The 13,900-nt window shown below is 35.1% G+C and overlaps 1 protein-coding gene across 1 annotated transcript in view; it reads left to right on the top strand.

Moving 5' to 3' along the window:
* PTPN2 (protein tyrosine phosphatase non-receptor type 2) overlaps nt 1-13,900 on the top strand; it is a 97,703-nt gene that overhangs the window by 59,276 nt on the left and 24,527 nt on the right. The window contains 2 exon segments of the mRNA XM_043975271.1: nt 8,941-9,150; nt 10,196-10,357. Coding sequence (XP_043831206.1) covers nt 8,941-9,150; nt 10,196-10,357 — 372 coding nt within the window.

The raw sequence follows: 13,900 nt of genomic DNA on the forward strand, positions 1-13,900 counted from the left end.
GAATTCTGCTCCTGGGAAGTCACTTAACTTCATTCTCAGTTTCCACATCTTAAAATGGGAATAGAGAGTTGTAAGTATTAAATGAGATATTATTAGAAAGCACTTGGGGCAGCTAGATGGTGCAGTGCATAGAGCACCAGCCCTGGAGTCAGGAGTACCTGAGTTCAAATCCAGCCTCAGACATTTGACACTTACTAGCTGTGTGACCCTGAGCAAGTCACTTAACCCCAATTGCCTCACAAAAAAAAAAAAAAAAGAAAGCACTTTACATAGCTTAAGGTTTTACATTACTCCTATAGGGGAGTAGTGGGAAATGAAGTTAGAGAATGCCTTGAATATTATGCTTAAAGAGTTTGAACTTTATTCTATAAATATTGGAAAGGCATTGAAAGTTATTTTGATTTGTTTTTGACAGAGGAATGATATTTTTAGGCAGCAGTGTATTGAACGAATTGGAGGCATGAGACACATAGAAAGTTTCCTGAGAAGCCTTTTATTATATTCTTACCTATGACTCCAAGAAGCTGGAGCATGGAACATGTGCAGCAGCCACACTCTAGTAAAACCAGCCCAGCGAACTGGCCTAAACCAGGCTGAGGGTAGATAACTAGCTGGCCTCAAACCAAACCCATTGGTAAGTTAGGGGACTGTTTACTCTAAACATGTGAAGACTTCCCCTGGTGGAATGGAATTTGTTCTAACAGCCATGAAGATGGCTAAAGCAGGCACTGTGGAGCATTTAGAGCTTGATTACACATTTGAAAGATGCCACTGTTATCTACTGCATCCCAGGTCATTGTCATTTGTCTTGACTTTTGTCCCGCCCATGGACTTCGATGACTGTGGAAGAGAGTGTGAGGCTGATGACTTTGTACAACTCTCAATTAAATCCAGTTCACTCACAAGTTAAGACATCATCCCATGATGTTATTGGTTGTCTTTGAAAATGAAGAACAAACAACAATATCATATACTAAACTTGATTTTAAGTCTTAATAGAAATAATGACATTGACAGAAATAATGAAGTCTGGAAATGGATCTGGTTTTGAGGGGAAGTGATGAGCTAATCAGGCAACAAGCATTGATTAAGCACTTACTCTGTGCCAGGCATTGTGCTAGATGCTACACATGCAAAGAAAGGTAAAGTAAACACAGAAACAATACCAGCTCTCAAATAGTTTGAGGTTTCTTATTTTAGCTTTGTGTTGTATTTCCATCACTTCCTCTTGCAAAATCAGTGAAAATATTAAGAAAGAAAGGGTGAAATTTATTCAAGTAAATATTTCTTTTAAATGATAGTAACAAACATAAGGCTTTTATTACCTCATGACTGTCTTTTAGCTCCAGGCTATATCATTCTGTGAGCTTTGTTTTTAGCATCTTATTTTACTAGGATAGAGATAAATCAATCAAAATTAAATTCCTTGTGGGGGGTGGGGGGACCAAACTTCAGTCTTCCCCCAAGGGGAAAAATGCACTCATTTTTTTTTTTTTCAGAAAACTATTAGTGAGGTAGACCAGATTATATAAACAAACAAGAGGATTTCTGGGAACTGTCTTTGAATATCCATGATAGCCTGACCTGAATTTGAAAAAAGTCAAGGAACAGTGGTTGTGAGCCAAAATTATTCAGACAGAAAATAAAACAGCCACCCAAGACAAGAGGAACAGAAGGTTGCAAGCCAGGATGTGATGCAATTGCAGAGCACACAAACAATTGGCGAATATTGGGCCATAGGAGAAGATGCTACCTACAATCTTAAAAATTTCAGGCTGAACCTAGGGGACCACACTGTCACTTTTAAAGACCTGTAGAAAATTAGTAGCTCCACACTACTCTAAAGGCATTAACATGAGTTATTCCTAAATATTGGGGGGTTTTTTTGGTTTTTGGTTTTTTTTTAAAGAGATTCTTAAGAGAAGCATTCTGGGCTTGGAAAAGGAATTTCACCATTTAAAAATTTCTAAATATTGGAACATATATCCAGAACTGAACTTTCTAAAGTTCTGAATCAGAATAATCAGTAGTGCAGCATTACACTTCTTCTGATGCAGGAATAGGGTTTTTGATCGTTTCTGTGATTGGTTGGGAAATACCTCTTAAGGTCATATTCGTTCTACAAAGGGAAATTACCTTCTAGCTTTTTTGCACTTGAATAAAAAAGTGAATGTAGAAGAATTCAAATATGACATTAAGTTTTAGCTGTTGAAGCAACTGGTTAACAGAAATCTTCCAGCCAGTAAAAGAAATAGATCTTTCATATAGCTGTCAAATTAATCTTCCTTGCGCACAGATTTAGTATGACTGCTAAGGAATTTTTAATTCTGCCCATTGTTTAACAAGTGAAGCTCTGATTCCTTTACCTGGCAGTCAAGGCCCTCCATAATTTAATACCATTCTCATATTATCTCCTACTACTCCTTGTCACATATGCTATATTTTAGCTTAATTGGACTCTTGAATATTCTCTATTTTTTCTAATACCTGTAGCTTTGCCCAGACTGTCCATTATTGTTGGAATTTATTCCCTTTTCTGCTTTGCTTATTGAATTCCTTTTCATCCTTTAAAGGCTAGCTCTGCTGCCATATTCTCCATAACTAATCAGCTAGTTATTGTGTTATATATAATAATAATATTATCATTATTAACAATGAAAACTGTCTTGTATGTCTCTCATGGACTTTATATTTATTTGTATTATTTATAATATTATGACAGGTAGATAACTCAGGAGACTTGAAGTATGTTTCAGTAGACATGAGTTTTGGCAGACTTGACCTGGCCGAAAAGACTTCTTATACAATAATGACAATAATTAAATACATATTTTAATATTAAATATTGGACATTGAAATATTAAATTTTAAAATTTCAATATTTGATGGCATTTTTAATATTAAATATTTGACTTAGTCTGCTTTTCTAGAACAGTCCTAGCTGAGTATGGAGGGGCTTATCACTGGCTACTTAATGATAAACAGAGTCCTTTCCAATAAAATTAGGGGTGTAACGTAAGGATGTCCATTGTCACTACTATCATATACTTCTAGAAATGTTTGCTATAACAATAAAACAGAGAAAGAAGCTGAAGAAATAAGTATAGGCAAATAGAAAACAATTGTTAGTTACAAAAGATATGAAGATTTATCTAGGGGAACAAGTAACTGAAAAAATTTAACTTAATTAGGATGCAGAATATGAAACCACCCCACAGAAACTATCAGCCTTTCTTTATGTTACTTAAAAAACATAGCGGAAGGAAAAAATTCTAACCATAATAAACTCTAAAATGTATAAAATAACCAACCAAACCATTGTGAGAACTTAGATGAATACATCTACATAAAGCTCTTAATTGGAGAGGGCATAATTGTTCATGGTTGGGCTGTGCCAGATATACTAAAAAAACAATGCTTCTTAAGATAATTTATAGATTTAATATTATGGCAACCAGATTATGAAGGAATTACTTTATAGAACTAGACAAAATAATAAAATTCTTCTAGAAGAATAAAAAGTCAAGCCTCTCAAGTTAAGGGGAAAAGTAGGAAGGAACACTTCTCATTTTCAGATATTAAACTGTACCATAAATCAGTAATCAGTTCTGTTTGTTACTAGTTAAAAAGTAGAAAAGTTTATCAGTGATTAAGTAAACTAGACCCAGAAGCAATTGAACATAATTAGTACCTACTATGTGCCAACACTCTGCTAGGCACTAGGGATACAAATACAAAAAAAATAATAATTCATACTCTGTAAGAGTACCTTCTATTGAAGGAAACAACATAAGCATATAGAAACCCAAGATAGGGAAGGAGGATACTAACCATGGGGTAGGAAAAACAGGAAATACTTAATGTAGAAGGTGGTACTTGAACTGCATCTTGAAGGAAGTATTCTCCATGACAGAGGTGAGGAAGGATACAGTCATTACAAAAGCATAGAACATAATAGTATAATATGTGCTAACTCAAAGGTGCCAACCAACTGCTAGGGAAAACTGGAAAGCAGTTTGGAAGAAATTAGATTAAGACTAGCATCTTAAATGTGGTACAGTAAAGCTTCAGTGGATATGTTTCCTAATTAGTAGATCATATTTCTTAAAATTTAGAAAAGGGGGAAGTATTCTTTTCCTGATTGTAGAAAATTTTTAAAAAAATGAGCCATTTCAATTGCATATATTGGAAAAGCTTTTGCAAAAGCTTAAGAATTAGCTTAAGAATTAGAAGAGCAGTTTACATCAAATACAGGTTTGATACTTACAGTATAAAGGGAATTGGTACAACTATATAAGAACAAGAGCCATTTTGCAGTGGATAAGGAGAGGACATGATCCAGCAATTTTCAAATAAAGAAGTGCAGTCTATCAATAACCATATGAAAGAATGTTCCAAATTACTAAGAAAAAGAGAAAGATAAATTAAAACATCTATGAGGTTCTGCTTAAAATCTATTAAGATTGGCAAAGCCAACAAGAAAATGACAGTTGTAGGATCTGTCGGAAAGTAGGCATGTTAATGTATTGTTGATGGAGCTATTAACTGGTCCAATCTTTCTGGAACATAGTTTGGAACAGTACTCCAAAAGTCAATAAATTGTACATGCCCTTTGACCCATTAATACAGCTACTTGGCACATACCCCAAAGGTGTCAAAGACTAAGGTAGAGGATCCATGTGTAGCAAAAAAATTTATAGCAGTGCTTTTTTGTTCTAACAAAGAACTGGAAACAGATTCAATGCCAATTATTTGGAGAATGCCTGGACAAATTTTGGTATACAAATATAATGGAATATTATTATACTGTCGGGAAATGACTAATAGGAAAGATTTCAGGGCAGTAAGTCATCATGCCTTCAAAAACTGATAAAGCACACCTGCTTCTTGACAAAGAAGAGAAAGACTAGAGGGGCAAATTTAGACATGTTTTCAGATACAGCCAATCCCTTGATGTGTTAACTGTGCTTATTGAGAGAGAGCTTCCTTTGGGGGAAAGATAAGTTAATGGCTAGTGATAGTGATGAGAAGTGAGTGGAGCAGTATAGAAGAAAGTTTTAGAAGGCACAAACAGTACAATTTTGTTAACACGTTAATATATGCTTAAAAAAATAAGCTACAACAAGTAGTTTTGGTTTCATACACAGTATTATATCTCATTCTTTGTATATTGAAATGCTTCTGTTGATCCTTAAACTAATACTCAATTTTTTAAATTTAAGAACTTAATATCCTCCATATTGAATCAGCAAATATTGTTAATGACTTAATCCAAGAGTTAGAAATATGTGAGAACAGCAATAAATTTCCTAGAAAATATGTTTCAGGAGTAAAGATTGAGAGAAGCCAAAGATTTGTAAACTATATAGAAGTTTCCCCCAATGCATTATTAATACTTGCTTCAAAAAAAAATTCGGAAAATGAAGCATTGAGTAACATCACAAAAAATATACTTGATTATCAGACAAGAAATTGGGGGGGAGGGGTGATAAAGCATTTATTCCTGAATCAGTTGTCTTTGTACATTCAGACCACCAACTTGTTAAAACAACAACAAAATGAAAACCGGGTAGAAGAAAGAATAAAAATGAGAAAGGATTCCTTATACCATTAAAACAACTCACTTCACTTATTTAAATGAATTATTGATCCTGAAAAATGGGAAATTCATGAGGCAAGAACAATGCTGATTATAACAAGTTCACATAAAAATTTAACTGATAGAAATCAATTGCCACAATGAGGAAATGAAAAGAGCCCCCAAACTACATTAATCAGCCAACACTTACCTTACTTGCCAAAGTGGGGAAAGATGGCAAACACTGGAAACAGCTGTTCTAAAATCTCATGCAGGAGTATGGTGGAAGGTTATGAGAAATACTGCCTTACAAAACACCTCAGTTAACAGGCCCCAGTTAGCAAAGCCATCCTAAGGACAATTAATGATGAACTTCTATGGGAGGCAAAAACTAAGGGAAGAAAAGATTTGTCAGGAACTTCTTTGATGATAGTTGAGTGACATTTGAATGTACTGACATTTGCATGTGCTAACAGAGGAAGTTGAAATGACATTAAGGAAACTAAAGATGAGAAAAAGTGCTGAACTAGACTAAGTATACAGTATTAAGTTTCATTGAAACATGTTGGGAGAGGATAACCAAAGATGTGAAAGACCCCTCAAAAAGGCAGCTAAGGGAGGCAGCTAGGTGGCACAGTAGATAAAACACCGGCCTTGGATTCAGAAGGATCTGAGTTCAAATGCAGTCTCAGATACTATTATCTCCTCTTAGATACTTACTTTTCTCTGTCTTTTCAGACTTCTGTCTGTTTTCATATTTGTTTGGTCACTATTCAGTCTTCTTTGATCATCATCTTTGTCACCATGATTCTGTAGGAAATCTGCTTTTCCTGCTCCTTGATGACCTCATTAGTTTCCTTGGAATGACTTATACATATACACACATACGTATATACATATGTGCACATATAGGTATATTGTGTATGTATATGTATGTCTATAAATGCATGTGTACACATGTACACTCATATATGTATGTGTGTTTCCTTTGTCTTGCTCCTGGACTACATTTATACATTACTCTCTGTGTGTGTGTTTCTTATAAACATCTCAAACTCAACATGTCTAAAACAACACATCTTTCTTCTCCCAAAACTCACCCCTCTTCCTAATTTCCCTGATCTGTCACAGGTGGCATCATCTTTCAGTCACCTAAGTTCTCATGCTCAGGGTCTTTGGCCCCTTACTCTGACCTGCTCCACTTTTCAGTTGCCAAATCTTGTCATTTTTACCTCTGTGACATCTCAAGTCAAGCACCTTCTTTACGTATAGGTATTACTATAAGCCAAGTTCTCTGCCTCCAGCCCAGATGATTGTAGCAGTTTTCTAATTGGCTTCTTTGCTTCAAGTCTCTCCCCACTCCAACCCAGCACAATGCACAGCAGCCAAAACAATTTTCTTGAAGTTTAGGTCTAGCCATGTTTCTACCTTCCCAATAAACTCTAGAGGCTCAGCATTCATTACCTTTACAAAGTGATTCATCTGTCTTTCCAGTCAAAATTGCTCTTCTTCCTGTACTCTATTGTCTTGTTGTCCCTTATACATGATATACCATCTCCTGCCTTTATGCCTTTGCATTGAATGTCCTGCATTCCTGGAATTCACTTTCACCTACCTCCACCTCCTAGAATCCTTTGTTACCTTCAAAATTGTGTTTGAGCTACAACTTCTAAAAAAACCCTGATGTCTTCAAATTGCTAGCACCCTTTCCTCCCAAATTTAGCTTGTATCTATCGTGTGTGTGTGTGTGTGTGTGTACACTTATTTGTGTGTGTGTGTGTGTACTTATTTGTATACATCTTGTCTCTCATGATAGGATGTGAGCTCCTTATAAAGGCAATATATATATATATATATATATAAAGCTTCATTTTTGTCCTTAGACCACAGTGCTCACACATAGTAGGTGTTTAAATAAATGCTTCTTTATAAATTGTAAGTTGAAACCTTCTGATCAAGTAAAGCCTGAAATAGGGAAAACTAGGTTCAAAAAATATTCATGATTATTGTGTTGGAAATCAAGCACAAAATTTAGAGAGGGGTCCTCTATTGTTGGTGAAGTCCTCCATATATTTGCAATTGGGGCAGCTAGGTGGTGCAATGGATAGAGCACCAGCCCTGGAGTCAGGAGTGCCTGAGTTCAAATCCAGCCTCAGACACTTAACACTTACTAGCTGTATGGCCCTGGGCAAGTCACTTAACCCCAATTGCCTCGCTAAAAAAAAAAAAAAAATCCCACTCATATATTTGCAATTGACTCCTGAGTGATATTCATAGCACTACACACTAAAAACCAAGTGGATGAAAAACGGCTAAGCTGAACAATCAGTGGTCGCTTGTCTATCGATATGCATATCTGGAACTGACATTTGAGCCCAGGTCTTTACAAGTGATGATTGGCTTGTCAGGCAGTATTGAAGGGAAGGAATAAGTCAAATAACTCCAAGACCCATGGGTCTTTGACCAGAAAAATAAATACAGATATGTCCGTTTTTGCCATATAATTGGAGTTCTAGTAAAAATTGTAGGAATTTGAAAGTAATTTTCTTTTAGAATCCGCATGTATATGTATAGGGAAGGAATGGAAAAGTGCAAATATCTAGTTTACAATTATATTTATTAAGTTTAACTTAGCATGAAGAAATTGAAAGTTTGTTTTTTTAAAATCAGTAAGGGTAATTTGAGAGACCCTTTTAGAAAACAAATAATTCAGTCCATTTCAATCACTGTTTCTTAAAAGTCTTGAAAGTTATCTTCTCTAAAAGATATCATGAATAAGATAAAAGTTTTCAGTTAATCATTTTAAAAAATTCTATACTCCCTAGCTTATTTCTGGATTTGTAATTTTGTCACTTGTTTCTTTCAAGCTTCCTGTAGTTGTGGTAAAAGCATAAACACTGGCAGGTTAAGTTTCAAGGAACTGTTTTTTTTAATTATTTTGACAAAGGGAGCTATCCTGCTTTCATCTTATCACTTATTATGGAGAATCTCTTTTGTTATTATTTTTTGGAATAGTGATACACTTGGAAATAGTTATTTCTCAGAAGGTTTCCCACATACACAATTTAGAAACAATTAGTTGATTACATCCCAAATGGGAAATTTAGGGTTCAAATAATTTAGTTATAAAAATTAAAACCAGTGTGTTAAGAATGGAAATCAGAATTTTAGGGCAGAAGAGACTTTGAATTATTATCTATTTTAGCCTCATTTTACATATGAAGAACCCAGGCCCAGAGAGAATAGTTGATTTGTCCTAGATCACAGCATCTATGACATACTTTATCTTTGTCAAAAAACAGTTTTAATATACAAATCAGACAAACTAACACACATCCCCCCCTTTAATTTTCATATTGTAGAGTGGTGAGACCAGGATAATATCTCACTTTCATTATACTACATGGCCAGATTTTGGAGTCCCTGAATCACCAGCTTCATTCCTCAACTTCTTATTTAAAGTTCGAGAATCTGGTTCCCTGAATGCTGAATATGGACCTTCAATAATTCATTGTAGTGCAGGCATTGGCCGGTCTGGCACATTTTCATTAGTTGATACCTGTCTTGTCCTGGTAAGTGCTTTTTAAAATACACTGTTTGCTTAATTGTTTAATATACTGTTTGTTTCATTTGATTTGGATTTTATTTCTATGTTTAGGTTTGAGTTTAGATTTTATTTCTGAAGATCATAGTATTCATAGATGTTGAATATGCATCTGTCCCTCTCCATTCCTTCCCTTCTCTATTTTTAAAGAACAATTTTTATTGATTTTTATTTTCATACTATCATTTTACCTTCTCATTTAAGCATACTACAGTCTTCTGTCTGATTTCTTCCTTTCATTAGTAAATTCACCATTTATATAAAGAATGGGCAATATCTTTCTTCTCATTTCCTCCTTAACTCCTACAGTATAGTTGTTTCATTTATAGCCCTAATTCTCTATAAATTTATTTCTATCATGTATATACTTTTGTATCTCAATGGTGATACTCACATACGTTTTATAGTTATTTTGAGTAGAATCTCCCTTTTGATCATTTTCTCATTTCTTAGTATTATATAAAAATGCTGATCAAATTTTTGTGAATTTGTCTCGATTGAAGCTATTTTAGTTAGCTTGCTAATTCTGTGTGTGTTCTATGTTGTGTGTGACATACCATGCATAGAATTAGTAGAACTATCAACAACATGAACCTTTACTTAAACACTAATAACCACTGGTGGCTGTTGTAAAAGAAAATCTACTTTAATTTATTCTTCACCTTGAGAAATCCTTTCTTTCCAGCTCTGAGGCTGATTTGTAAAATTGGGGGCAGCTAGGTGGTGCAGTGGATAAAGCACTGGCCCTGGATTCAGGAGGCCCTGAATTCAAATCTGGCCTCAGACACTTGACACCTACTAGCCGTGTGACCCTGGGCAAGTCACTTAACCCTCATTGTCCTGCGCCCCCCCCCCCCCAAAAAAAAAAGATTCCTAAAATTACCCAGAGGAGCTTGAAATCTAAGAAATTACCAGTAGGAGATAATTTGAACTATATGGCCCTGTTCATGTTACTAAGCTTCTGATTTCTATCAATAGTAATAACCTCAAAAATATGTTAACTTTCTTTGCAGATGGAAAAAAGAGATGATCCTTTTTCTGTTGATATTAAGCAAGTATTACTGAATATGAGAAAATATCGAATGGGACTTATTCAGACTCCAGATCAACTAAGATTTTCATATATGGCTGTAATAGAAGGAGCAAAATATATAATGGGAGATTCAAATATACAGGTAAACTTTTATAGACAAAAATAATACTATATATCTGTTTAAATAGAGATGTATAAGATAGTTATACCTTAATAGCATTACTACAGTATAATAATACAAGAAGCATATTGCTGTTCTCTCACCCCACCCCAAGCATAGCTTTTTTTATTAAAACCAAAAATCTCAAATCTTATGATGCCATTGCATACTAATGGGGAACTCAACTCAGCTTTATATTCCTTCCTCTGTAGTATTGGTATCTTTGACTTGTTTTTAAAAAAAAGAAACTGTTATAATGATTATATAAACATAGTGCTTTGTTTCAGAGTTAAATTACTTCAGCAGGGTTGTTAGTTTGTGCTCCTTTTTAAAGCAAAATTTACAAAATAATTGTTTAGAATATGCATTATATTTTGTCACAGATACTTAGTAAAACTAATTGAATGCTAGTTCAGGTGTGGGATTTTTTTTTTTTTGAAGGGTGGATAGAACTTTAGTTTATCATTAGTCATGCTGATAATAACAATGGTTTCACCTGGATACTATTATTACAACTCAGTTGGATAACTGGTTGTTGAAAGATATTTTTTTGCTATGTATTAGGATACTTAATATATACTAAAGTGAAATAAGCAAACAGAATCACTCATCAAATCCTTATATTTTTTGCATTGAATCCTGACCTTGAAAATATTAGGTGTCACTCTAATCTGATAAATTTCCTACACTGTGAAACCATAAACTGGCTTACTGTTTTTCATGATTACCAGTCACATGGGGAATGCTTATTAAACCCTCTTTAAAGGTTTACCACCAGACTATCTGTTACACTGAATGTTATATAGTATCTGCTAACTCAAATTATGTGTATCATAGCAATTGGGGAAGCTGGAGCTGTAAGAAACGTAAATCAACTAGTCCAACTTCCTCATATTACACACAAATGAGGAAATGAAACCGAGAAGTTAAGTGATTTGCCCAAGGTCACCCAACTATTTAGTGACAGATTTAGGGCTAAAACCCAGATCTCCAGGACCTATAATATTTCACCATGCTTCTTTTAGTTAGGATTAATAGAATTATGCAAAGGTATACTCTGTGTAACTTAATTGAAGCAGAAAAGCAGTTTTCAGGCAGCTGGTAACACAGTGTCTGGAGTACTGGGCCTGGAGTCAGGAAGATCTGAGTTTAGATTGACCTCAAACACTTAGTAGCTATGTGAGGCAAGCCATTTACCTTCTGTTTGCATCAGTTTTCTCAACTAAAATGGGAACAATAACATCTTCCTCATAGGGTTATTGTGAAGATCAAATGAGGGATTTTTAAAATGTTAACATAGTGCGTGGCATATAGTAAGTGCTATGTGAATGCTTATTTCCTACTTCCCTTCCCTCATTTATAAATGTTATAGTTTCTGTTTTTATATTTGCCTTTTGGTTAGGATAGACTAACATTCTTCATTGAATATGTGCTATAAATTACTAGGCATTTTAAACTTTTAAAAATAGTGTTAAGGGGAAATGGTATCTGAAGAGAAACACTGGGTTAACCAATTTCATTCATCGTGTTTGCATAGCATTTTTACCAGTACATACAAAAGCTACGTCTTTCCCCTAAAATCAGGTAGGTAGAAAAAGAATGTAATAGAACAATCAAAAATTAAATGCTTTCTTAGAATTAGAGGCTTGAAATTGATTGACAACTACTAATTTTTCATGTAGGGAGGCATATCTAGTACATGCCGGCTTATATGTCCCTATATACATAGTAGAATGGGAGTGGGAAAGGGTTTATTTGAGAAAATTAGTCTAACCCTTGTGTCTGAAGGAATTAAATGAAGCTAGCAATTTATGTTGAACATGAAATAAAATGCTTAACTATTATATTTTATTTTCCTTTACCTCAGATACTTCTTCCTCATCTACTTGAACTGTTAGTAAAATAGTTGTGCCACCAAGCCAGATTGGCCTGACGTTTCTCTTTAGCTTTTTTATGTTCCGTTCTCTTCCATACTTGCAAACAATTTTAATGCTATCTTAGACGATATTGAGAGACACCTTGGATCCATTTGTATGAAGGTGATCGTCTTGTTTCATTTTGCCCTGGTCAGACCCCACAGCCAGAGTACTGTGGACTGCTGGGAGATGAGTGAGGATACTGGGGATATTTGCCCTGGAGAAGAGAACGCCCCCCAACTATCTTCAAGAAGTATTTAAAGGAGTATCCTGTGGAAAGGGGATTAGACTTAGTCTGCTTTGACTCCACAGGGATAAGATAACATCACTGGGGAGAAATTACGGAGGTAGATTTAGGCTTTATATAAAGGGAAAATTCTTAAGAGTTCAACAGTTCTTCAGTCATTTCTGACTCTTTGTGACCGTATTTGGAGTTTTCTTAGCAAAGATACTGGAGTGGTTTGCCATTTCCTTCTCCAGCTCATTTTACACATTGATAAATAAAGGCAGGCAGGGTTAAATGACTTACCCAGGGTCACACAACTGGTGGGTGTATGGGGCCTGATTTGAATTCAGGAAGATGAATCTTCCTGGTTCCAGGTCCAGCACTCTATCCACTGTACCGTATGGAATTATACAAAAGCACAATGGGCTGCCCTTGTAAGTAACAGATTCCCTGACCCTGGTGATCCTTATGCAGACTGGATAATTATTGTTGGGTATGTTAGAGAAGAGATTCTTGTTCAGGAAAAATTGGACTAGATATGATCTGTAGCCCCTTCAGATTCTAAACAAGGTGGATAATCTATTCATAGATAATTAAGAACAAATATGTGTATAAAAGAAGTGACCAGGAAGATCACTTACCCTTTTATGACTTAATTGCCTGGTTAGTGGGAATCTGAAAAGCTACATCAAATTCACAGTGTTATCTGATCTAATAAGTTAAGTGCTTTGGGGAAAAGCATAGTAGTTTTCCCTACTTTGTGATATATATACAACCCTCAACTGTAACAGAGTAACTTTCATCAGCCTTGTTTGAGACGCATTCCTCAGGACCCAATCGTGGCAGGTGTCCCTCCCCTCCTTGCTTGTTGCCTTCCCTGCTCTCCCTTATTTCCTTCTTGTCATTTGTAATTTAGAAATATATGTGTGATTGTATGACTGGTTTGCCCATAAAATTAGCATATCTTGAAACTCATCCTTTCTTCCCCCTTTTTCTCCAATTTTGGAGATGCCAAGGACATCCTTTGGTCTTTCTGAATTTTTTACTTGAAATCTATTTATATTGTCATATGAAATTAGTAATTCCCATTCCAAGGTACTTGTTTTCCCTCATCTCATAAACACCAACTTGGAGAAATAGACAATTCTATTATTGTGTATGGTTTTATTTGGTTCTATCTGTAGGGGAAATTGAGATAAATGTTGGTTCCGAAGGATCTGAGAATTCTCAGAGAATATATCCTTTTTTGGTTGTACACATACTAATTGGTAGTCTAACTTCTCAAATGTGTATGGGGGAGGAGGATTAAAATAGGGACATTTCCTTTAGAGAAGCCTCTGTGATGAGGACCTTGGCCTACCTGGATAAATCTAGGTCATTCTT

The sequence above is a fragment of the Dromiciops gliroides genome, chromosome 1 (genome assembly GCF_019393635.1).
Source record: "Dromiciops gliroides isolate mDroGli1 chromosome 1, mDroGli1.pri, whole genome shotgun sequence".
Classification (NCBI taxonomy): domain Eukaryota; kingdom Metazoa; phylum Chordata; class Mammalia; order Microbiotheria; family Microbiotheriidae; genus Dromiciops; species Dromiciops gliroides.